The sequence below is a fragment of the Saccopteryx leptura genome, chromosome 1 (assembly GCF_036850995.1).
Source record: "Saccopteryx leptura isolate mSacLep1 chromosome 1, mSacLep1_pri_phased_curated, whole genome shotgun sequence".
NCBI classification, from domain to species: Eukaryota; Metazoa; Chordata; class Mammalia; order Chiroptera; family Emballonuridae; genus Saccopteryx; species Saccopteryx leptura.
Genome location: NC_089503.1, coordinates 48655086 through 48681238, shown reverse-complemented (window position 1 = coordinate 48681238; position 26153 = coordinate 48655086). Strand labels below are relative to the sequence as shown.

General features: G+C 42.2%; 1 protein-coding gene and 1 pseudogene across 2 annotated transcripts in view; both read right to left on the bottom strand.

The window, feature by feature from the left end:
• GALNT18 (polypeptide N-acetylgalactosaminyltransferase 18) overlaps positions 1-26153 on the bottom strand; it is a 364308-nt gene that overhangs the window by 79650 nt on the left and 258505 nt on the right. For both annotated transcript variants that reach the window (XM_066365677.1, XM_066365674.1), the window contains exons 5-6: positions 21076-21273; positions 15624-15738 (exon numbers count right to left, since the gene is read on the bottom strand). In XM_066365677.1, coding sequence (XP_066221774.1) covers positions 15624-15738; positions 21076-21273 — 313 coding nt within the window. The remainder of the gene's footprint in view (positions 1-15623; positions 15739-21075; positions 21274-26153) is intronic.
• LOC136389672 (52 kDa repressor of the inhibitor of the protein kinase-like) lies at positions 23195-25773 on the bottom strand (annotated as a pseudogene).

Sequence of the window (26153 nt, the reverse complement as noted above, 5' to 3'; positions counted from 1 at the left end):
GTAACAAAAAACACCAGAAGCGAAATCAAAAGACAGGTAAGGAACTGGGAGAATATATTTGCAATGTATATAATAGGCAAAAGAATTACCATCTCTAATGTTGAAGAGATTCTAAAAATAGAGAAAAGACTAACAATCTTACAGGGAAATGGGCCAAAGATATGAAAAGCTCGTGGAAAAAGAAATGCAAATGACCTTAATCATATGAAAAGCTGTTCAACCTAGATCTTAATAAGAGAAATGCAAATGAAAACGACTCTGAAAGCCATTTTTCATATGTCAGACTGGCAAAAACCCAAGTATTCAACAGCATACCTTGTTGGTTGGCTGTGAAGAAACAGACACATTCGCACTCCTGGTGGGAAAAGTACTGCCCTTCTGCAGGGATATTTGATGATGTGTAGCAAAAGTACACATGCATTTGCCTTTTGACTTCACAATTCCATTTTTAGGAATCTATTAAAATGGTAACTTAGTAAAATATGACTAAATATGTGCATAAGACTATTAATTATAGCACTATGCCCTCAAAAGGAAACTGATAGAATAAATGATACGGAATGGTCATGCACTGGAGTAATATGCAGCTATAAAAAAGCTGTGAGAAACATCTCTGTTTACCAGTGATTTTCAACCAGTGTGCCACAATAATTTTTAAAAGATGCAACACTAGGCCCTGGCCGGTTGGCTCAGCGGTAGAGCGTCGGCCTGGCGTGCGGGGGACCCGGGTTCGATTCCCGGCCAGGGCACATAGGAGAAACGCCCATTTGCTTCTCCACCCCCACCCTCCTTCCTCTCTGTCTCTCTCTTCCCCTCCCGCAGCCGAGGCTCCATTGGAGCAAAGATGGCCCGGGCGCTGGGGATGGCTCCTTGGCCTCTGCCCCGGGCGCTAGAGTGGCTCTGGTCACGGCAGAGCGGCGCCCCGGAGGAGCAGAGCATCGCCCCCTGGTGGGCAGAGCTTCGCCCCTGGTGGGCGTGCCGGGTGGATCCCCATCGGGCGCATGTGGGAGTCTGACTGTCTCTCCCCGTTTCCAGCTTCAGAAAATTAAAAAAAAAAAAAAAAAAAAGATGCAACACTGGACTATTTAGTCAGGAGCACTGACTTCTTTTCTTCTACATTGTCAAATTAAAAAAAATGACAACAGCAAACACAATAGCCTTCTGATGTGAATGAATCAAAATTATACCTATTTTTTTGTTAGATCGGCAAAAAATAGAAAATATTTTTTGGTGTGCCGTAGAATTTTAGTAATTACTTTATGTTTGCCATGAGATGAAAAAGGTTAAAAATCACTGCTATGTACTATTATAAAGTGATATTCAGAAAAAAAAAATATCATGAAATAAAGTAGTGAAAACTATACTTAGATACTACTATTTATCTAAGAAAGAGATACATGAATATATATATACATATTTCCTTGTATAGTAATGTGCCACTTAATAATGGGAAGTGTTCTGAAAAAAGTGTCATTAAGTGATTTCTTCATCGTGTGAACATCGTAGCGTACACTTACACAAACCTGGACGGTACAGTCTACTATACACCTAGGCTTATGGTATAGTCTACTGCTCCTAAGCTCCAAGCCTGTACACCATGTTACTGTACAAAACAACAGGAGAATAAATGAAGCACAAGAAGAAATGGTGCAATCAAGAGGCTCAGTGAACACGAGACGTATGATATGAGGCTGCTGCCAGAGTAACATGGCACACTGTTTTACAGAAAACCTACCTTTATAAGTAGAAAGAGTATACTCTAAGATAAAGATAAAAAGTATAGGATGGCACATTCATAAACCACTAACGAAGTTGTTTATTATTATTAAGTACTATGTACTGCCCATGATTGCATGTGCTATGCTTTTATACGACTGGCAGCGCGGTAGGGTTGTTCGCACCAGCATCAATCACCACAAACACACGAGTCGTGCATTGTGCTAACACTGCCACTGGGCAATAGGGAGTTTTCAGCTCCAGCACAATCTTATGCAACCACCATTATATCATATATGGGATCCATCATTAACCAAAATAGCATTATGCTGTGTGTGATTATAGATTTTAAACTACAAAGTAAAACAAAGAAAAAAAACAAAATATTTTTTTAGGGGTACAGAGGAAACAGAATGAAGAGAGCAGTGATAGAAGGTAGATTTTTCTGAATATACTTTCTTTTCTAGATTTCATTTTGGAATTATGTAAGTATTTAATAATTATGAAAAACTAAATATGAAAAAAATCTATTCCTAAAAATCAAAAACAAAATGAAACAAATGGCCCCGTTCATTAGGTTGGTAGGTAGTATAATCACTCAGAGGGGAACTATTCCGGATGACTTAAATCACAATAATTTGACAGTTGTGGAATACAACCCCTCGTTATATTCTCTAGTGGAATATAATCAAAAGACAAAAAATGCAAAAAACATTAAACTGTTTCCAGTAATCATATTGCTGGTGGTAGTGCTGTTATTAGCATTCTGAGACAATTGTGTGCATACTGAGGAATAAAGTAAATAAGTAATTATGTTTGGTGTCATGAAAAGCCAGACCTTTTTGGCATGGGAGAAAAATAATATAGAAGTGAGATTGATAAAGTTTAGTAAAAACCCAGTAGTCCTAAATTTTAATCAGAGATCATCATGAACACCTGGAGTATTTTATTTTTACAAATAATAATGTCTGGCTCTGACTACTGAAAAGACATAGAAACAGGGACCAACCCAGTAGCAATAAACTCCCCTTATGCCCAGATTGAGGTTTTAAATATTACCCCCCACTGAGAGAAAGCTGGGCTCCTCGGGGAAGTGGCTGATTACAGGTCTGGAGCAGGAAATGCACAGATGAGCCTGAAACATCTCTGATGGCAGGGAAGCCATTAAAGTGGCCAAAGGACTCAGGAGATAATGTCAGTAGACTCTCAATGGCCAACAGTAAAAATGTGCAAAACAATAAGGATATTAAATGAAATGAACACATATATATAATAAATTCATAATGATACTAAAAATACTAAAAATGAAATGTTCCCCTTTGATAGGTGGTAGAGAATGAATTTACTATTTTGGAAGCTCTTACAGAATTATTTATTCTGACGTTTCCAAATGAACTTTGTTGTACCTTCAAGCAACCAAAGAATGGATGATTGTGAATGTCTCTTCATAAGTTATTACAGCTAATAAATGAGGAAGGAGAAACAAAATGAAAATGTCATCATTTTACAACCTCTACTGCATTATTGGATCCAGGCAATAATCAGCAAAGACCCACACGTGGGTAGATAGCTTAGACATCATATACAACATGATGGAAGTACACAAATACTACTGCCTATGAAATATTCTTGCTACAAAACTGAACCTACTTCTCAGATCTAGCTACCAATTTAGATGAAGTATACAGGACAGAAGGACATGTCAAATGACATCAGGGGAATGTCATCAGGAAAATCTTGACTGTGGGAGTCTCTACAGGACAAATGGCCTACCTCTTTAAAAATAAATTACAAGGGAAACAAAACACACAGGAGAAATGCAGTAGATGAATAAACACTTGAAAAGCTATATTAACCAATTGGATTTTGACTCAACAAATTGTATAACAAAACAAAAAATTATGAGAGGATTAGAAAATGATGAACACAATATTTGATGGTATTAGGGATTTCTTTTAAATACTTTTAGAACTAAAAATAGTACTGTAGTCGTGTTTTTAAAAAAGTCCTCATCTATTTTAGATGCTTATTGAAATACTTTTCCATGATGTCGTATCTGGGATTTGCTTCAAAATAACTGGAGTTGGGGGAAGATTGGGTAGGAGTAGAAATTAAAACCAAACAGGTCATGAGTTGACAATGTTAAAACAGTATGATGGATTTAAGGAAATTTATCATAGTATTCTCTCTATTTTTGCATATGTTTGAAAAACTGTCCATAATGAAGAGGTTTTAATTTTTTAAAAATCCTATTTATGACAAACTATTCAGAATATAGAGATCAATATCCTAGATCAGGGGTCGGGAACCTTTTTGGCTGAGAGAGAGCCATGAACGCCACATATTTTAAAATGTAATTCTATGAGAGCCATACAACGACCGTGTACGTTTTGCATTATTCAATAAAAATTTGGTGTTGTCTTGGAGGACAGCTGTGATTGGCTCCAGCCACCGCAACCATGAACATGAGCGGTAGGAAATGAATGGATTGTAATACACAAGAATGTTTTATATTTTTAAAGATATTATTTTTTTTTAATTAAAGATTTGTCTGCAAGCCAGATACAGCCATCAAAAGAGCCACATCTGGCTTGTGAGCCATAGGTTCCCGACCCTCTGTCCTAGATAGTATATTACTTGTAGGGGACACTTAAACACAAGTTTAAATTCCCTTCCTATATTACAGACCGTGTAATGTATAATTCTTGGGCCTCTGGAAGCTGAAAGGAGGCTATATATATGATCTGTCCTTGTTCCCTGGAAGCTAAGGCATGGGTGTATAATCCAGGTTTAGCCAACAGTGTGGTTTCACTTATGACTTGGAATCTGGTGAATGTCACTAATACGTGAGTAATGGAGCCTAGTATCCGGTGGTATGACATGCAGTAATGGCAATGGGGTCAGGGTTTTATCCCAAATAGACCGCTACTACCACTTGGCTTTGGCCTATGGTTCTTGCTATCTAGTCTCTCTTGGTTTTTGAATCTGCTTCTCCAGACTTCTTGTTAATTATTTGAGATATCCAATGGCCTTACGATATGTCCCTTTTCTCTATCAGTTCACCTCAGTCAGTTTTCTTTGTTGACAATATATAAATAAATACCTGAGTGTTATCTGAATAAAAAGTTCAGCAGGACTATAATAATATAAATTAATGCATGTTTTAAAAAATAAAGCACTATATAAACTACATGGTAGTATATTTATTTATATAACATATCTACATGTATAATAGATATACATCATATGGTTTGTATAGTGTAGATAGAGTACTTTATAGTGTACAAAGTACTTAAATTTACCTAAATTGATTTCTTGTCATCTTTATTGTTAAAATATTGATTATAATATTGAAATAGCAAAGTATAAAAATGAATTCACTTTTTTGGCCCACAAAAACATTTTTAATCTTAAAACACTGTTAGGGTAATATTTTGGTTTACCTATAGCACTTGATTACTGTGTGCATTTAACAGGGAAGGAATTTTAAAAATATATATGAAAGGCGTTGCCATTGTTACTTAGTTGATATAGAAACCACAGATGAACCTAGTCCTGGAACAAAGGCACTTTTGATACCTGGTGACTATGAAGTTGTGATGTCTATTCCTCCCCCTGTGTCCAGACCTACCTTACTTCCTTCATCCCTCACGCCCCATGCAATAGCTACTGGCATTTTCCCAGGGCATGCAGGGATACTAGATTCTCCACTGCCATGAAAGATTTAAGAGAGGGGATGAAAACTGGAAGACTAGGACAACAGAAAGATGTCAGAGATTTAAAAAAGTCACTGTCTGAGGTACAGTACTGAGAAATCACAAATGCATATGTCTACCTCATTAAACTATTAAATAAAGATACCTAGATAAGGAGAATCTTTAACAATTCCTTGGTGACTCTAGGCCAAAACATAGAACAGGTTGGTGTCACTGCGACAATGAACTACCCAGAGACCAGATGACATGCTCGGAGGGGCCGACGGGAGGCAACAGCCCCGGTCAGCAGACCGAAGGGCTGGAGCCCTGTCCCCAGCCTTACTCAGATATTTATTAGCCAGTACAAATAACTCAAGGAACCAGACAGAAGAAGTTTTCAGGGTGTGAAGTAAAGTGCAAGGAACATGCTGACTCCTAACCTCTGTTCTGAGAGCCTAAAAAACATTTTCTTTGTTGCTAAATCTTATTCTGCTGTTTTACTGTTTTCAGCACGTATTGCCTCTAGTACGTATGGGTCAGAGGCCTCTGGACTCTTGTCTGCTCAGGGCGAAAGTCTCTAATTGTAATCCTAACTGTATATTTTCATAGCATATTCCCACAAGTCAGCTGGACATCCTTCTATCCTAGATGTTGCTCAGCTGTATAGGGAGAAGGAGCAGAATCATTCACAGGGAGATAGCCTACACCCAGTCAGACTTATGGTGAGGTTGGCAAGAGTAGTTAAAAGAGGCATGGCTGGCACTGCCTCTTTCACTTGAGTCATCCGGGTCAGCCAGAATAAAGATAATCATCCAGCCTTAGCAGTAGACAGCAAGAGGTCAGTTAGGCTGCAGGATGCAAAAGCTGTTTAAGAGGCATTATAATAACAGACCATATTATAAAGAGACAGATGATGATAGGTGTTCTAAGATACAGAATCTAAAATGCCAACAAGAAACCCCAGCTGAGTAAAGCACAGATATACAAAGAGTCAGTGACTTGCAGATATGCCCAAGTGGGTGTCCCATAGTCCTGTCTGGTAGACTCTCTTCTCTGTGATACATTTCAAAGAGCTCAATCCAGTCAAGAGCCGTCTATAGCTCAGACAAGATGGGGAGGGTGTGTCTCTTTCATCTGACTGCCTGCTCTGGACACCATGGGTGGCCCAGTGGCCCAGTTGGGATAATGTGCCTTCTCTCCCCTTCCCACTTCTATGGTTTCCAGCCCAGAAAAGTGGAGACAGCTATTATTTATATTAAATAATTTATTTTCAAGGAATAATAAACAGGCTAGGTTTCCAGATGAGTTTTCCTATGTCGATTCCACATAACTAAGGAGTGTCTCTTTCAAAATCTGAAGTTTAACAAGTTTTACATTTCCCAAAGAAATCTTTAGATATGTATATGCATCTTTTGTCTTATTGAACAGAGTACACAGAACACAATTTAGGCTTTTGTGTAGAAAAGAAAATTTAGACTCGGGACTATTATTAAGATAAATAATTGTGCTGTAAACCTGGGGATCTGGATGTTCAGCCCTAGGAGAAAGAGATCCAGGCTGTCGTGCTTTTGGTCTCTTGGTATCTATTCTGTATTCTATGTTCAAATAGTTTGCATACGTTTGAAATACTTTGTTCCTTGAAAGTTAAACAGTGTTTGATGATAAAACCACCAACTGTTCATTTTTTATTTGTGAGATGGTTTTTATTTATGGGAATATTTTAAAGTACTGATCCAATTTTTTTAATGGTTATAAGACAATTTTGGTTTCTAATTTTTTCCTGTGTCAGTTACACGAGCTATATTTTTCTACAAATTTCTTTGTAGTGTTGTTTATTCCTTTCTCTCTCTTTCTCTTTCCTGCTAAAAGTTTGTTGATTTCATTAGTCTTTTTAAAGAACCAAGTTTTGGCTTTTTTAGGCCTTTCTTTAGTATATAATTCTATTTCATAATTTCTATTATCTTTTTATTATTTTCATCTAGTTTTAGTCTAATTTTTTCTAGTTACTTATATTGTATATTTAGCTCATTAACTTTCAGCTTTTTCTGCTTATACAAGAATGGGATGGTATACAATTTCTCTAAGTACTATTTTAACTGCATTTCCTATAATGTGATATGTAGTATATGTGTTTTCATTCAGTTCAAAATATTTTCAAATTTCCAAAGTAATTTCTTCTTTGATATACGAGTCACTGAAAAGTGTTTTGCAATTTCCAAAAATATTGCTTTGTTTATAAGTTTTGGTTACAGATTTCTAATTTAATTCCATTGTGGTCAGAGAACCTGGTCTATAATGAGGTTAAGCCCTTGCAGTTTGTTGAATCTTGTAGTTGTTAGAAGCAATGTTCTATATCTTTATTATATGCGGCTTAAGTGTCTGTTTGTTGCCGATAGCTTATTGGTTGCTTGCGTAACTGTACTAGCCAATGGGGTGAAGTTGCACAGCTGAATGCAAATTGAGCAGGTCAGGGGGAAGGTGAACATTTGTTTGCATTGGCAATCATCTGTTTTACATAAAAACTACGTCTTAACGTAATTTCTTTTAAGAATGCCTCCTAGAAAATACAGCACTGAAGAGGGGAGAAAAGGAGCTAAAGCTGCACAAAAATGGCTTTCTCGACAAAAAGAAACCACTGAGCAGAGAAAGACAAGGCTTGCTTCAGTTGCAGAGCAAATGCGTCTTTCTCGGCAAAATGAGGCTGATGAGCATAAAGAAACAAGGCTTGCCTCAGATGCAAGACAAAAAAGCCTGTCTCAACAAAATGAGTTCCTTGAACAAAGGCAGGAGAGAAATGCAAAAAACGACAGAGTAATGCTGACCGAAACGCAAAAAGGATTAAAACAGTTTCAAACGGAGAAACTTTAATTTTGGAGCATTCCTCTGGTGACATGAATATAAATGTGAACACTGTCAGTCCTTAAACTTCAAGTTAGAAACTAATCTATTGACGGTGGCAAGAAAGGATTTTCTCAATGTTGCAAGTACGGAAACATTGTAGTTCCACTAATTGAGAATTATCCACCACTCTTGAATAAATTATTGACTAATCAGCATCCAAATAGCAAACAAATGTACCTACCGCCAGTGGTTTCCTTCATTGCACTCTACTTTAAGCAATTAAGCAAGTAGAAGGGGGAAACCCCATGGGGCACTAAGCAAAGGGGCGTCCTCGCCACCTGCCCTGGGTAATTCAGTTTGAATTAGCAGACACCTTTGCACAAATCATTTTAATTACAATTTATAATATCTAGAACAGCGGTCATTTCGTATGACCGTCGGGCTTTCTAGTATAATATATGCTCATTAGATTCAAACTATGAATTGTTTTGGTCTATCAATTACTTGAAGAAATTTACTAAAATTCTCCACTATGTTAGTAGGTCTATCAATTACTTGAAGAAATTTACTAAAATTCTCCACTATTTGTTAGTGGAGCTCTCAATGTCTTATAATTCTGTTAAATTTTAGTTTATATAAATTAAGGTTGAAGAATTAGATGAATAAAATCTTATAATTATTATATATTCCTGGTGAATTACACATATTATTTATAGAAATTTCTTTTATTTATTCTAAAACATGCTGTAATAGTATATTTCTAGTATTAATATAACTTCAGTAGCTTTCTTTTCCCTGGCATTTGCCTGTTCCATTTTTCATCTATTCAGATTGGAACTTTTTGTATTATATTTCAGACATGTTTCTTAAAAATAGCTTATAGATAACTTTTTAAATCTAGTCTAAAAATGTTTGTCTTTTAATTTAGTTCATGCAAATTTAGTGTATTTACCAACCTATTGGGATTTATTTATACTATCTTATATGTTTTCTCTTTGTACCAGCTGTTCTGTTTCTCTTTTTCTTATCATTTTCATTTTTCCCCTCTATTATTTAGACTTTCTACTCTACAAATTTTATGACTTCTCTAGAATTTTAATATTCTTATTTTATTAAAATTTAAAGTCAGTTAATATTCTTTCTATCTTTATTAACAATATAGGCATTTTAGAACTCCTTAATTAGATTCTCCCCCTCCCAACTTATTTGCAATTGTTGTCATGCATTGTAGTTCTAATTTGTTTTTATAACTCAAAAGACATTGCTATTGTGTTTTGTACCATCAATATTTCTTTAGATTTTATACATATACGTACTAGTTGTATGAGCTTCTCATTCTTCTTTTATCTGCTCATGTTTTGGGAACATTTTCCTTACATCCAAAGTATATCCCTCATAATATTATTTGCCTTTTAGTGGCAAATTCTTTCAGTGTTTCTGTGTCAAAAAAATGACTTTCTTTTTTTACTTTAGCTTTTGAAATATATTTTAATAAGTATCACATATAAGTTGATAATTATTTTCCCTCAGCATATTTAAAATATTATTTCATGGTCATCTGGATTCCATTATTTCCATTGAAAAGTCTATTGTTATTCTAATTACCATCGATCTTTAGGCAGCCTATATCTTATCTCTGTAACTGCTATAAAATTTTCTCTTTGTTTTTGGCATTCTGTAATTTTGCTATGATATGTCTGGGCTGGATATGTTTGTATTTATCTTGTTTTGGATAGATTGACTTCATGAATCTGAGGATTTGCCTTTTACCAGTTTGGACATATTTTTAGTGATTATTTAAATATTGCTTTTATCTCATTCTCTTTTCTTTTTTGTATTTTTCTGAAGCTGGAAACGAGGAGAGACAGTCAGACAGACTCCTGCATGCGCCCGACCAGGATCCACCCGGAACTCCCACCAGGGGGCGATGCTCTGCCCACCAGGGGGCGATGCTCTGCCCCTCAGGGCGTCGCTCTGTTGCGGCCAGAGCCACTCTAGCACCTGGGGAAGAGGCCAAGGAGCCATCCCCAGCGCCCGGGCCATCTTTGCTCCAATGGAGCCTCGGCTGCGAGAGGGGAAGAGAGAGACAGAGAGGAAAGAGAGGGGGAAGGGTGGAGAAGCAGATGGGCGCCTCTCCTGTGTGCCCTGGCTGGGAATCGAACCCGGGACTTCTGCATGCCAGGCCGACGCTCTATCACTGAGCCAACCGGCCAGGGCCTCGTTCTCTTTTTTTTTATTGTCTCCATTTGGATTGGGAATTCTAAAATATTAGACCTTCTTCCCCAAAATTATGTGTCTTTCAACCTCTTTTTAAATATTTTTTTCTTGATTTTCCTGGGCTGATTTTGAAAAATTTTTCTTGAGATCTATTTTCCAGTTACTAATTTCTTTCCTTTAACAATGTCCATCTAGCTGTTTAATCCATTGATTAAGCTTTTGATTTCAGTTTTTATATTTTTCATGCTTGAAATTTTATTTTATCCTAATAAAACTGATTTTTTTAAATTAAGTGAGAGGTGGGGAGGCAGTGAGACAGACTCCTGCATGCACCCCAACCAGGATCCACCCAGCAAGCTTCCCACTGGGAGATGCACTGCCCATCTGGGGCTACTGCTTTGCTGCTCTGTTGCTTAGCAACTAAACTACTCCAGTGCCTGAGGCAAGGGAGGGAGCAATCCTCAGTGCCTGGTCCAACTTGTTCGAACAATTCGAGCATAGCTGTGGGAGGGGAAGAGAGAGAGAAAAGGGGGAAGGGGAGGGGTGGAGAAGCAGATGGTCACTTCTCCTGTGTACCGTGACTGGGAATCAAACCAGGACTTTCACATACCTGGCCAACGCTATACCGCTGAGCCAACTGGCCAGGGTCAGGACTAATCTTTTTTGTAGTTTCTTGCTTCTTATTCATATTTTCAATGTGTTAAAATTATTTAAATATATTACACAACTTATTTTATATCATAGCTGCTAGATTCAATAGCTGAAGACTGTGTGGATCAGATTTGGAGGTCTGGTGCTCTTGCTGGTGTTTGGCCTGGTGCTTTCTTTTTCCCTCTTTTCTGTTTTTTAAAGTGACTTCATATTCCAAGAAACTCTAGCTGTAAATTTGTGGCCTGAGTTAAACGGATTTTTGCCCAAAGAGGATGTGTATTCACTTTTGCAGATGCCTAAGAACTTCCAAAAACTTTAAGTTAAATATTATTTTTGAGTTTTTCTGGAGAGGAAAAATCTCAAGATTTTAAGTTATAAACCCAAGGGAGGAATTCACAGAAGAAAATTTTTCTATCTTCCCAGCACAAGAATGAGGCAGGAAGTCGCTGACCTACCACCAGGGCTGAGGATTGGAGTATTTCTAGTTCATCTTTATATTGAGATAACTGGCCTTTGGAATCTCAGCTTTATAGGAGCTGTGTGTGTGTATTGAGGAGGAGGGCGATTATTTTATTAAATTGTTCATATTGGGCAAGCCTTAAGGTTTGTATCTTGTCTGATGAAATTGAAAAAACATAAGCGGAAAGTCACCAGGTTCCTCAAATATAACAGATTCAAGCTTTCTCTAGGTTCCTACTTTCACTTAATTTTTAGACTCTATATTAGTTTTTGGGGGGCTATTATAACAAAGTACCACAACTTGGATCACCTAAAAAAAACAGAGATATATTCTTTCATAGTTTAAAATCGGGTATTAACTGTGCTCCCTCCAAAAACTAGAAGTTTAAAATCATGTATTAACCACAGCTGCCTCCAAAACCTCCAGGGAAGAAACCTTTCTTGAAAGAAGAATCTTTCTTTCAGCTTCTGGTAGCCTCAGGCACTCCTTGGCTTGTGGTGTCATCACTCCAATCTCTGCCTCCATTTTCTCATGGTCATCTTCCTGTGGGTCTATGCCTCTTATAAAGACATCAGTCATACTGAATTAGAGTTCAGCCTAATCCAGTATGGCCTCACCATACACTAATTACATCTGCAAAGACCTTATTTCTAAATAAGATCATATTCACAGGTACAAAGGACTGAAACATCAACATATTTTTGAGGGGACACAATTCAATACATAAAATTGTCTAGCAATTTCTTAATTCCTTGCCAGCTCTTGAATACTTTCTTCTATACCCTAGCATTTGTATAGCAATCAACTATACAGTCTTTGTGAATTTTATACAATGTCTAATTTCTCACTCTTTTCATTCTGCTTGGCCATTGCAGCTCTATTCCTTCTCCCACTGAGTTGTAGACTTAGAAATCACAAATTAAAAAAAAAACATATTAGAAATGCTTGCAAAGTAAGAATAAGGCTTTAAATGGAAACTCAGTAGACATGATTATGAATAAGTAGAAGAAAATTGCTGCATCAACATAATAATACCTTTTTTGATGCCCTAAGGGGTTTATCTCTTGATCACTATGGTATATCTATCTAGTCTTTCAAATCATAGAGACCTGGGGTTGAATCCTTTCTCTACATCTTATAAGTTGTATGACCATGAGAACATATAAAAGCTCTTAATTTCACAATTTGCTCATTTGAGAAAAAGGGATATTATACCAGCAGCTCCTGTTTAGGGTGTTTTACAGATGGATGGTATAAGTAAAGCGCCCAGCACAATCCCTGGCACAGAGTGGGCACTGAACAATTGCACGAACAACACTGTTTCTGGGATCCAAATGGATAAGGACTTAGTGGCCTCCAAATGGGTAAGGACTTAGTCAGAATAGTGGCCTCTGACTAAATGAGATGAGACAAGCAATGCCTTTGTTTTAACACACAGTCCTATGGTGTAACCAATGGGAGCTCTTAAAGGAAGAAAGTGACATAAGAGGATTTAAACTCATATAACATGGAAGAAAAACACTGATAATCACACAAAATGTGACAATCCAGATGCTCAGCAGTTCTGTACCCTTTAAAAGGGGAACTGGAATTCAAATGAATTGGCCCCACTTTCTATGCTTAGACAGTCAACAGGGTGTTGGGTCCCTGCTTTAGAAGCCACCTTTCTTTTAACTCCAGTGACACTTCATTTTCATAAAGTGGAAGGAAAAAAAAAGTCAGGTAACATTTTATACCATATTTTATACCCTGAACACAAAACCACTGAAAGATTTTTCACAAGTATTTGAAAGCCTCTCTGAGGGCCACACCTCAGAACAGCTTTATAATCAAGGCAAGGAGAAGCCAGACATCTCCCACACATGCTGTGACTGACTCACAAACATGCTGGAGGCAGAGTTCACAAATCTAATTCCTTTCTCCATTCCCGGACATTTTTACTCAGAGAGCCTAAGTGACTAGTGGCGATCCTGTCCACTCAGCCAATTCCTGGCAGCAGCTCCTAGTGAAAAATATTATGTTTTGGGACAAGCATTTATCCAGGCATGGCGCTGAAATGAGATAATTAGGCCACAAGTGGTGGATAAATGACCAGTCTAAGAAGAGCTTTAAAAATGAGAGTGATTATGCAGGCACTGTCCTCTATGAATATAATAGCTCCCCTATAAGCCCTTGCCTTTGACTGCCTCCAAAGCAATTTCTCTGGGTCTCAGTGAAAATAGTTGTCTGGAAGTATCTTCTAAGCTCGGATTCAGAGAAGCTGCTCTCTCTGCCCGTTCTCAAAGCCCTACTGATAAGTCTGGATGACAAGTCAGGCTCACACAGTCCTTGTCAGGCCATTGCAGGTGATGTCAGACGCTCATTGGAGGCGTGCAGTTTCCCCTCAGGGCAAGGTGAAGGTTGTGTGGGGCCAGCTGACTGTCCAGTGGGTGGGAAGGCTAAGGGGGTCAGAGCTGACAGGAAGGTATGGCTGAGCTGGAGTCCTTGAGTGGGAATTGAATATCAGGAACTGGAGATGACAGATACAGATGCTAAGGCAGTGGTCGGCAAACTCATTTGTCAATAGAGCCAACTATCAACAGTACAATGATTAAAATTTCTTTTGAGAGCCAAATTCTTTAAACTTAAACTATATAGGTAGGTACATTCCTTATCGAGGTAGCGCCCGCACGTGGTATTTTGTGGAAGAGCCACACTCAAGGGGCCAAAGAGCTGCATGTGGCTTGTAAGCCACGGTTTGCCGACCACTGTGATAAGGTCAAAAGGGGTAAGAGTGACATCACCAGAAAGAACTAGCCAGGCGTTGGCGCGGTATGCATGGAGGGCTGACAGTGAGGAGGAACTTCCTGATGGTCAAGAACATCAGCAGGTATGATGAGGTTTCCTTCAAGGGTTGGCAAGCCTGTGATGTGTGGATGTGCCAGGCTACTTAAAAATCCCCGTGGGGAGGACAGTGGGACCATTGTAAGGACAAGCCATAAACCAAGCTTAAATGTTGGGTTTTCACAAGGATAGGACTGCAACCTAGACAGATGTGCCACAAGGATAGGACCACAACCTAGACAGTGATGTGTGGATGTGCCAGGCTACTTAAAAATCCCCGTGGGGAGGACAGTGGGACCATTGTAAGGACAAGCCATAAACCAAGCTTAAATGTTGGGTTTTCACAAGGATAGGACCACAACCTAGACAGAAGTATGGGCTTTCCCCGAGGATGAGGTCCTTCATTGTATTCATCACCAGACTCTTGCCAACCACCAGGGGACCCACGCATCCCATCGGACACAGCGAGGGGTTCATTTTGGAGTTAACTTTTCATGGGCCCAGGAAAAGGGGCCTGAGCCTAGGAAACATTCCTGTAGAATGAGAAGTTAAATGGTGCCTATTATGGATTCACACCATGCAGTGACAGCTACAAAAGGCCCCATACTTTGAGGCAGGACGGGGGCAACCTCCAGAAAATGGTGTCAGGCATGAATGGGCCTGAGGGTCTGACCAGCACTTGGGGGCTCAGATGCCAGCATGGAGTGAGCCTGGCTGTTTTGCCGTTTATACCCCATGAGTCTATTTCCTGTAGTGCTTTCTTAACAAAGTCTTTAGGAAAAGTCTGAGGGCCACTGTGGAGGAGACAGATTATCAGAGTGAGAGACCCCAAGGGGAGGTGACTGTGTGGGTGACTTTTGTCCATTGATGCCTGCAGTTGCTCCTGGAGCACACCTTTGTTCAACCCTGAAAAAGCCTGGGTTTGGTTTTAGTGAAGAAGTTGTTCCCTTGAGTTAGGAGCTCAAATCTCTCATGTTCCCATCCCCAACCAAAGCAGTTTCTGAAGTGTTTTTCTCCCCGAAAATTCTGTAGGCACCATCCTATGTCTCTATCCCATCCTCATCAGTCCTGATCACACACACACAGACCACGCTTAGGGAATGGACATTCAGAATCAGTCTGTGTGACCCTCAGCCTTGAGCCCCATTTCTCCACCCCCTTGACTCATTTGCCCTTTGGGGGGGTTGAGCCAAGACCGATGAGTAAGAAACCCTGCTCACCCTGATCCCAAGCTCGACATTCTCTCCTCCATAGACCTCCATGCCTTCGTCCAGTAAGCCGATCTCCTGGAAGTACAGGCGGTCCACAATGAAGCAGCCGATGAGGGCTGGGCTCCTGCAGGGGTGAGGGGAGATGGGCCAGCGGTTAGCAGAGAGGCTGTCTCATGGTGCTGCCAGAGGAGTGGGAGCAGTGGGAGCTTCCCGCCAGGAGGACCTGATCCTTTCTCTTCCTTTGCTGCCGGAGCTGGTGCAGACCTCGTCCTCCGAGTGGCCCTCCCAGGCTAGACTGAACTCCTGTGTCTCTAGCTGCCTTGACCCCTGAACTGCATAGCCCATCTCTGTTTCTACCTGGGCCCTCGGCCAGCCTTCCTACCCTTCTTCAATTGGGTTCTGTATGCCAACCTTGGTCCATTTAGAGAGATTAGCTGGGGCTTTGGATAGCATGGTAAATAATTTGGATTTTATGTGTAGGTAAAGAAGTGTCAATGAGGAATTTTTAGCAGACAGTGGTATGAGCAGATCTGTGTTTTTAAAGCTCTATGTTTTAATACTCAGGTAGCTGAGAGGAAGCCAGTTGGGAAGCTGTGGCTATATCCAGGTGAGAAAGGATGAGGACCTGGACCAGAGCATCAAGAGTGAAGAGGGGGATTGTATGAAGACATATTTTGTTGTGAAGTCAGCAGAACTTGGAAACAGATGAACTATAAAGGTGAGAGAGGGGGAGGGGACTCTGATGGCAGCTGGCTCTCTAGTTTGGGTGGTGGTGGGGAGATAGCTAATGGGCAGGCCTTAGATAGTCCATCTGGGTCTCGAATTCAGCAGGCTCTTAGGCTATAGCAATACATCCACAGCTGGTAGGTCTAGCAGCTGGAAGGCTGTTCCCTAGTGAGCACGCGAGTGCGGGTCTCACTGGCTATGTGCAGACACCGACAGAGGACTTCACAAGGAGTGGCCCACACTTGCTGAATCAGCACGAGCACGTGTGGGCTGCTTGTCTGCTGGGAGCACTACCTTACACAAATGACTGAATTGTTCCCCTGCACAGTGCTACCATTTCTAGCCCTTGTGTAGCTAGCTGGTGGCTGAAGGGTATGGAGGGGAAGAGGAAGATAAGGAGAAATGAAGACTCTTCAGTGATAACTGTTAGCCACATGCAGATAGACACATCTTTGAAACTGGAAACTCATCAGAATGGAGGAAGAGCTATTCTGCAGGCAGCGTCTCTGGAGAACACTGAGGCAGGAGGCTGCTCAAGTGGAGACTGGAGCCCAGGGGGCCCGGACCTTCCTCCTTTTAAATCATAGCAATTTATTCTGAATGGCTTCACCTTTCACAGACTGCAGAACCCAGGGTGGTCAATCCACCATAACTCACTTCTCTTAAAGGAGATGGAGTTCCTGCTCCAGTGGGAGACCCTTGACCTGGCCTTGGGCGGGAATGCTTTGGGAACATCCCCATTCTGGCTGTGTCTCTGAGAGAAATTCCTTAGCCTCTCCGAGTGTTTGATTCCCTGTCTATGAAGTAGGATCAACTATATAACCTCACAGGATTAAATTAAGTAAAGCATTTGAAAACCTCTGGGACATAATTGGTACTCAAAAGAGCATTTTAAAAGATGCACTTACACACTGCAGAAGCCTAGAGAATCCCTTCTCTAAATCAGTGATTTAAAAACATCAGCCCTGCAGGTGGGAAGAGTGAGGTTTCAGCCTTTTCCTCCGCATTTCTGAAACGTTGAACTTGGCTGGGTGCCCCTGGACACACAGGAAGGGGCCTTCCCCACATGGCCAGACCCAGTCAGGGAAAGACAGAATCCCAAACAGTGACTCTGGAATGAGCATGGGCCACGTCAGGCAGGCCATTACTTTTTTTGTATTTTTTTTTGTATTTTTTTTTTTTTTTTTTGTATTTTTCCAAAGTTGGAAACAGGGAGGCAGTCAGACAGACTCCCGCATGTGCATGCGCCCGACTGGGATCCACCCGGCATGCCCACCAGGGGGTGATGCTCCGCCCATCTGGGGCATCGGTCTGTTGCATCCAGAGCCATTCTAGCGCCTGAGGCAGAGGCCACAGAGTCATCCTCAGTGCCCGGGCCAACTTTGCTCCAATGGAGCCTTGGCTGCAAGAGGGGAAGAGAGAGACAGAGAGGAAGGAGAGGGGGAGGGGTGGAGAAGCAGATGGGTGCTTCTCCTGTGTGCCCTGGCTGGGAATCGAACCCAGGACTCCTGCACGCCAGGCCGATGCTCTACCACTGAGCCAACTGGCCAGGGCCCAGGCCATTACTTATTAACCGGCGCAGGCGTCCCCAAACTACGGCCCGCGGGCCGCAATGCGGCCCCCTGAGGCCATTTATCCAGCCCCCACTGCACTTCTGGAAGGGGCACCTCTTTCACTGGTGGTCAGTGAGAGGACCACTGTATTTGGCAGCCCTCCAATGGTCTGAGGGACAGTGAACTGGCCCCCTGTATAAAAAGTTTGGAGACCCCTGTAGTGAACTCAGTTAGCCTGAAAGTTTTATTAATTTTTACCTCGTCTCATCCCCCCTCACCTCAATATTAGAAATAGCTTACAAGAAAAATGTAAACTACACTGAAAAATAAAATAGATAAATGTGTGAAAATCCAAAAATTCACAACCAAACTAGGGGCTAGTTAGAATGCATGTGCAGCCTTAGGTCCCCCTTTACAGTTCTTTAAGTGGGTCCACAAAGCAGACGCTGAGCTTCCCGGTGGCCAAGGTGAAAACGAACATCCACGGTCTTAGAAATTAGACTGGCAGTTTCCGTGTGGAAATACCCTATTATTTCTTCAGGGATAAACCAGGCTTTCTTTGACTAGCCATGAATTTGAAAGAAATTTCTTATGTCAGTCTTCTCTGAAACATTACTTTGGGACGTAAGTGAATAACCATCTCAAAGACATTCCATTAGAATGCAAGAGGATCTGGGCTCTTTTTATAGCTTATGCCATGTGTGGACAAAGCACTCAAGTACAGCCTCAAGGAAACAGGAGCCAAGGTGGGCAAGGTAAATTTGTATAACCCACAACTTTCTGTTGGGCTGTCCTTCTCTAGAGATAAAACCAGGAATGTTCTTCCAAAAACCTTCCATTAATGTAATTTCTCTCAGCCAAGTTCTTGATAAAAACTAGGTGAAGGGAAATTTGGAACTGAGGCATTCTTTGTGAAGGACCTAGAATGCAGGTTTCCACAGACCAGGCGGATACATTGGGAGATGAGCAGAACAGAAGCAGCTAATATCAGTGCAGTCTTGTGCAAGAATGTTTATTGCAGGGTGGCACGCTTCCCTCCAATAGCTTCCAACGGGCCTGGGAAGAGTTCAGCCATCCCAGTTCTGAGCTCAAGAGTGGGTGGTTAGGGGGATGACAGCTAGGCATGGGATCTTGCTGACTTGGGTTTAGACCCTGGCTTCACTGCCCAGAGCTTTTGGTAGAGCCATTCTCCTTGTCAGCCTTGCTTTCCTCATCTTGTAAAACAGGGATGACAAAATAAGCTGTCACCAGGTTATGAAGAGGAGCAAATGAGACTGTGTGTAAAAGGCCCCTGCACACAGGGACTTCAAAACAAATATTTTACAGCACAAAATGTGGCAGGGGGCCCTGGCCGGTTGGCTCAGTGGTAGAGCGTTGGCCTGGTGTGCGGAAGTCCCGGGTTCGATTCCCGGCCAGGGCACACAGGAGAAGTGCCCATCTGCTTCTCCACCCCTCCCCCTCTCCTTCCTCTCTGTCTCTCTCTTCCCCTCCTGTAGCCAAGGCTCCATTGGAGCAAAGATGGCCTGGGCACTGGGGATGGCTCCATGGCCTCTGCCTCGGGCGCGAAACTGGCTCTGGTTGCAACAGAGCGACGCCCCAGATGGGCAGAGCATCGCCCCCTGGTGGGCGTGCCGGGTGGATCCCGGTCGGGCGCATGTGGGAGTCTGTCTGACTGCCTCCCTGTTTCCAGCTTCAGAAAAATACAAAAAAAAAAAAAAAAAAAAAAAGTGGCAGGGGCCTTAACAGATAAGTAACAGAGGTAACCACAGGAGAGCCAGCTAGAATTTTCTTCCATCCTGTTTTAAATATAAATATAGTTCTTTTTTTTTTCTTCTGGCAAGGAAAATGTGATCTTAGATAATAATCATCGCTTTCAATTAAATATTTCACAATCTTTCTTCCTCATGTAATACAAAGTGACATCAGTTTTTAATCTCTTTCATTCCAGGAACTGTCCCCTAGGTCACCTTCTACTGTTGTCTGTGTGTTTAACAGGCAGGGTTTTGCAGGGAGCATAAAGGTGCCTGATCTGTGATTAACCAGGCAGAAATAAGGGCTTGTGGGGACCACTGTTTCAGGAGTCCTGATCCCTAAGACCAGGGGTCCCCAAACTACGGCCCGTGGGCCAAATATGGCCCCCTGAGGCCATCTATCCGGCCCCCCCCCCCCCGCACTTCCGGAAGGGGCACCTCTTTCATTGGTGGTCAGTGAGAGGAGCCTAGTTCCTATTGAAATACTGGTCAGTTTGTTGATTTAAATTTACTTGGTCTTTATTTTAAATATTGTATTTGTTCCCATTTGGTTTTTTTTTGTTTTTTTTTTTACTTTAAAATAAGATATGTGCAGTGTGCATAGGGATTTATTCATAGTTTTTTTTATAGTCCGGCCCTCCAACGGTCTGAGGGACAGTGAACTGGCCCCCTGTATAAAAAGTTTGGGGACCCCTGCCTAAGACAGACACTACACAGGGAGTCATCAGGTAGTCTGAAGGTAGCAGCAAAAGCTGAAGGAGTTTGGGATACTTGAAATACAGTTTGAAGCTCCTTTTGTCTGAGTCCTCTAAGGATAAGCTCAAACATCAGCAGCAAAACATACAAGGTAGAGTGAAGTCTGGTCCTGCCTCTCCTTCCCTCCAGCCTCATGGCCTGAGGCTGTGCCTCAGGTGCTCCTTCCAGACCCTTTGAACCCCCTCTCTGCCCATGAACTCACTCTGCTTCTTGGCAAATGGATGTCCTTGCCCCAAGCCTGCAATCTCCTATCAGCCCTTAGAAGCAAGTACAAATGCTAAACTCCCTGAAAAGGATTCTCCCCACTTTCCATGCGATTTCCACCAGCATGGTGGAATAATTTGTTATTCCAATTATTTTGTCTGTCTTTACTGAATCCCAGGACCTTGGTGGCCTCTTAATCACTCTGCCTCCTCAGCACCCAGCACAGTAGCTGACTCCCGGCAGTATCCACAGTGATGTCTTGGAATGAGCAACTTTGAGCCTCCGAATGAGTTCTGGGAGCCATGGCTCTTTTTAAGCGGGATTACCAGAGCCTTTAAGCAGTGACTGAAGGTCACTTGTATTCAATTCCATCATCACCCGCTTCGTTTGGGGAATAAGGGTTGGGCTGGGAGGGGAGCCCTGCCTGGAAGGCGAGGCAGAGGGAGAGACCCACGGGCAAGGATGCTTCACCTGATTGGGGCTGTGGAGTTCTCCAGCTTCCACCAGGCCTTGGGGGGGTTCAGGTAGCGGCACCACAGCTCCCAGTCAAAACCCTGGGCGGCCAGCGGGTACTCTTCTATTTCAAAGTTGTCATATTTGATGTTGTCAAAGGATGGTGAGATGACTCGTTTCCGGTTCTCCTTTATTCTGGTGAGCACAGGTTCAGCCCTGAGCAGGACCGAGAGAGAGAGAGAGAGAGAGAGAGAGAGAGAGAGAGAGAGGGAGAGAGAGAGAGAGAGAGGTGTGAATGCTTCCAAGGTGGAGAAACAACAGACTGGCAACTCCTAAATCTCCCTCCCTTGCAGAAAGAGGAGGGAACACCTGGCCACCTCCTCCAGGGGAGAGCTGCTCTGCCTCCCGGGAAGGAGGCCCTAACGACCTCCCAGTCCCCATACTTTGGGGCCGGCAGGAAGCCTGGCCGTTCCCTCGGCACCTCCTGGGCTGAGCTAAGAGCCTCTTAGTGCCTTACGTCCTGGTGTCTGTTTGCTCTCCCTTTTAATTTTTTTTTTTAAATAAAATTCACATTTTATTTACATTGAAGTAAACTATACAAAGTTAACTTTTTTTCACCAACAATAAGAGCAATATTTTCTATATTATTCCTATATAACAGGGGTCGGGAAGCTTTTTGGCTGAGAGAGCCATGAACGCCACATATTTTAAAATGTAATTCTGTGAGAGTCATACAACGACCCGTGCACGTTACACATTATCCAATAAAAATCTGGTGTTGTCCCAGAGGACAGCTGTGATTGGCTCCAGCCACTACAACCATGAACATGAGCGGTAGGGAATGGATTGTAATACATGAGAATGTTTTATATTTTTAACATTTTTTTTAATTAAAGATTTGTCTGCGAGCCAGATGCTGCCATCAAAAGAGCCACATCTGGCTCACGAGCCATAGGTTCCCGACCCCTGCTATATAACTACAAAACACATTTTGGTAGGTTTTCCAGGTTGTGCTTAGAAATCAAGATGAGGCACAAGATATAGTCATGGAAAAGGAATAAAACAGACAAATCAGTCATCAGTATCCATGGCATCTGATCCCATCTTGACCATAAAACAGACGTGTTTGACTTACACCTGCTAAAAAGCTCATGAAGATACAGGCTCAACAAAGGAATGTGAACAGCAACAACCAGCTGTGGAATAACAATGGCAGGTTCTTCCATTCAATCTTTAAAACTGTAACTTGTTCCTTTAAGATCATTAAAAAAAAAAGACAAAATTTACACTGAAACCCTTGCTTGGCAAGGTCACATGTTTCTTTCTCTGTTTGGTAATTCCCCTAATTGTCCATTACAGATTTTTAACATCACACTTAAAACTCCTACTACTCAAAGGTTAGTCATGAGCTTCATTGTAAGATTTTATTAAATGTATTCCTTCCTCTCACACCTCCTCAAAATTAATTTCTTCAAAGAACTGATAACTCAATACCCAACAACTGGATCCACAGTGACAATAAATGTTGTGCCTAAAGTGACTTAACAAGAACAATTCCACGTGCCATCAGCAGAGATCACAGAAGTGCCACATGGCACTTTCGATGCTGTCTTTTGGAGAAACAATTAGTTCTACAAAGCATGAGAGCTCAAACATGGGCTATTTAAACAAGCAGGCTATCAATGGCTGATGTACTCAAGATATCCAGTGATTAAGTGGACTATATAAACCTTGTAGCTTTTCTATAAGGTGTTTTTTAAATTTCTTTTTTTTTTTTTAGGTGAGAGGACAGGAGATAGTTAGGCAGACTCTCAACTGTGTCCTGACCAGGACTCACCCACCAAACCCATCTTGGGTCTTTGCTTGAGTATCAAGCTATTTTTCATGCCTGAGGCTGATGTGCTCCAACTGAGCCATCCTCAGTGCCTGGGGCTACGGTCGGTGGAAACAATTGAGTCACTGGCTGTGGGAGGGGAAGAAGAGAAGGGGGAGAGGCTGGCAGGGGGAGAAGCAGATGGTGGCTTCTCCTGTGTGCCCTGACTAGGATGTCCACTGAGCCACTGGCCAAGGCCAGATGTTCTTAAATTTCTAACATTATTTTAAATATCAAATATAAGAGAAAGCCAATTTTAAAAGTTTATCTGGTATTTTGGATGGTTTCTGAATTACCTGTAGGAAGCTCTGACTTAGTTGTACAGAGTTTCATATATATGTCTACCATTATTAAATCCAAATCATGTTTTACAGTATATGAAAATTTATGTTAAGCAAAGCTAAGTTACTTAACCTTTTGTCTTTCAAAGTGTTCCCCAGTTGTGCTTTGAGGTGCTTCCACCCGTTTTCATAGTGTTCCTTCTCCATCTTTATCATAGGAAGAATACACAGGGCCATCAGCAATGCATAAACATTAGGAAAAAATCTTGATGTCATGTAGGTGGAGGGTTTCATAAATGGTGGATAGAAGCTCTATATCTTTCCCTCTGTGTTTCCACTTAGTTCTCTAACAATGCAGCTGAGAGTGCATCCGGATTGGGTGAGTCACTTCTGTACATGTCAGCATGGTGCTCCTCTGACGTATTGAATTTGAGCTGTCCCATGACAGAGGGTACTAGAGGTGAGCATTTAAGAGCTTTGACATGCTGTTCTGAGAAAACATCTTTCAGTTCCAGGGTGTGTCCCACTGTTGGAACACTTGGAGTTTCTTTTTGTTTCTTAAGATTTTATTTTTACTGACTTTTTTTTTTCTTTTTTTGGGGGGGGGGTGAGAGGAAGAGAGATAGTGAGGCAGACTCTTGCATGTGCCCTGACCGGGTCCATCTGGCAACCCCATCTGGGCCATTGCTTGAGTACCAAGTTATTTTTAGTGCCTGAGGCTGTCATGCTCTGATGGAGCCATCCTCAGTGCCTAGGACCACACTCAAACCAATCAAGCCACTGGCTGTAGGAGAGGAAGAGGGAGAGAAGGGGGAGAGTGAGGGAGGAAGAAGAAGATAGTTCCTTCTCCTGTGTGCCCTGACCAGGAATTGAACCTAGGAAGTCCATAGGCTAGGCTGACGCTCTATCCACTGAACCACTGGCCAGGGCTTTATTAATTTTTTTTGAGAGAGTGGAGAGACAAAGGGGTTGGGGGGAGCAGGAAACATCAACTTGTAGTAGTTGCTTTCCTTATGTGCCTTAAGCAGGCAAGCCCAGAGTTTTGAACTGGCAACCTTATTCCAGGTCGATGCTTTATCCACTGCGTCACCACAGGCCAGGCTAGAGCTTCTTCATAGTGAGGTCATCTGAGATTCTAGGTTCCCTTGCTGAGCTCTGTGGAATTTCCTAGGAATCTTCATCTGAATATCAAGTTTGATGGCTAAATTGGTGGCTTCCTTAAACCAAAATTCATGATAAACTTCAATATTTTCTATCACTTCATTTAGTGAATGCAGTACTGCAGTCAAGCTAATGGCTGCAAAGAAGACATCAGAAGTTTTCTCCTGGAGATTTTTTCCCAAAGTCTCACCTTGTTCTTGTGCGTTGGGATTCTGAGCATTGCTGTGGCTTATTTCTTTATGTTTTTGTACCTGTTCAGAAGTTTTGCTATTTTTTTTTTCTGGTTCAGTGTCCTGATTTCCTCTTCACTCAATTTTTTTTATTCGTGTTCTGTGTCTATGCTGTGGATTGTTCAAACAACTGGTAAGATAAAATATTGTTGGTATTGCATTATTCCGGAAGAACTGTCTTAGAAGGACTAGTTCTACAGATTCTAGAGGTCTCAAAGTGTTTGGCACATAATCAATAATGTTTATTTAGTTGATCAGGTGTTTCATCTTCTAAGTCTGCTCTCCTACAATTTTCCATCCACTTCTGGCATCTAGCCAGATCCCGCGGGCTCCTGAAGAAAGCAGGTCCGACTGCGTGTTCTCCTGTGTGCAGCTGAGGACAGCACAGAACCTGGGCTTCGTTGCCCTCCCCCTGGCTGGCCCAGCATCCCCCTTCCTGCCTCTGCAGGGCGGCCTGACTGCGTCTGGGGGCTGGGGAAGGGAGCCTGGTGGGGAGGGGAGCCAGACAGGCACTTTGAGGCTTCCCTTTTTCCACTAGAAAAATAAAATCAAGACTTAATTAAGAAAGAAGAAAGAAACAGATCTGGGGTTCCATGGAAAACTTTCAACTTTGGGCTTTGATTTTGATAAATTCAGTTTGTTAACCAGGAGATAAAGGCATATAAGGATGGTAGGGAGACATGAAGATGAGAACGAACTTACTTCATGCTGCTTGGGTCCTTCCATATGTGGCCCCCACCCCCCACCCCATGTGTTCCCCTCTGCCTAAGGAAAGGTGGCAGGTCCGGCTTCCAGGGAACCAAGAGCCCTTATGGACACCGGGTGAGTAAAGTGTTTGCAGGCAGGAATGATAAGCTTCTCATTAATAATGCATTTGTTGCATAATTGTTCATTTAAGTCAGCTTGAAATACTAAGCGTCCCTCTCCTCTCCTGGCTATAAATCCAATGAAAATGCTTTTTAAATAGTCACAAATGGCAAGCAGGGACTGCAACTATGAAAAACGGCTGCGCTGCAATCATAATCTGGCCAGTTCTGTGAAAGTTTGCCCAGATCCCGCCACGTCGTGTGTATTCCTGCTGCTCCTTCCTGCTCGGTGGCGCTCCTCGCCTCACTCCAGAGAGGCAGAGGATGGCACACGGCGTCTGGGAGGAGAGCAACTGCAGAGCCATTAGGCGTAGTTGTTAGGAGAGCAGTACACTCAGTCATCCTCAGGGCCTGAACCTCCCATGCCCAGGCTCTCTGCAAAGTCACACCCAGTGAGCCACAGCACACTCTGGCCTGTCGGGATGCTGACGTCAGGTGCCCCATCCCTGGTAGGATGCAGCCGCTGAAGCCGTCTATCTGTTCTCGTCCCCTTTGCAGCACCTGAGCAGCCCTAACCAGAGAAAGAAAGGTTTCCTAAGACCTAATTTCTCCAGGCAGGAGAATCTGAGATACTGTGCTATCACTGGCCTGGCATTTGGGGAACCCGGGGCACCTGTGACAACATCAAACCACGTTCATCCCGTGCCCACTAGGCCTCGGCCCTGTCTTTATGGTGGGGCTTCTC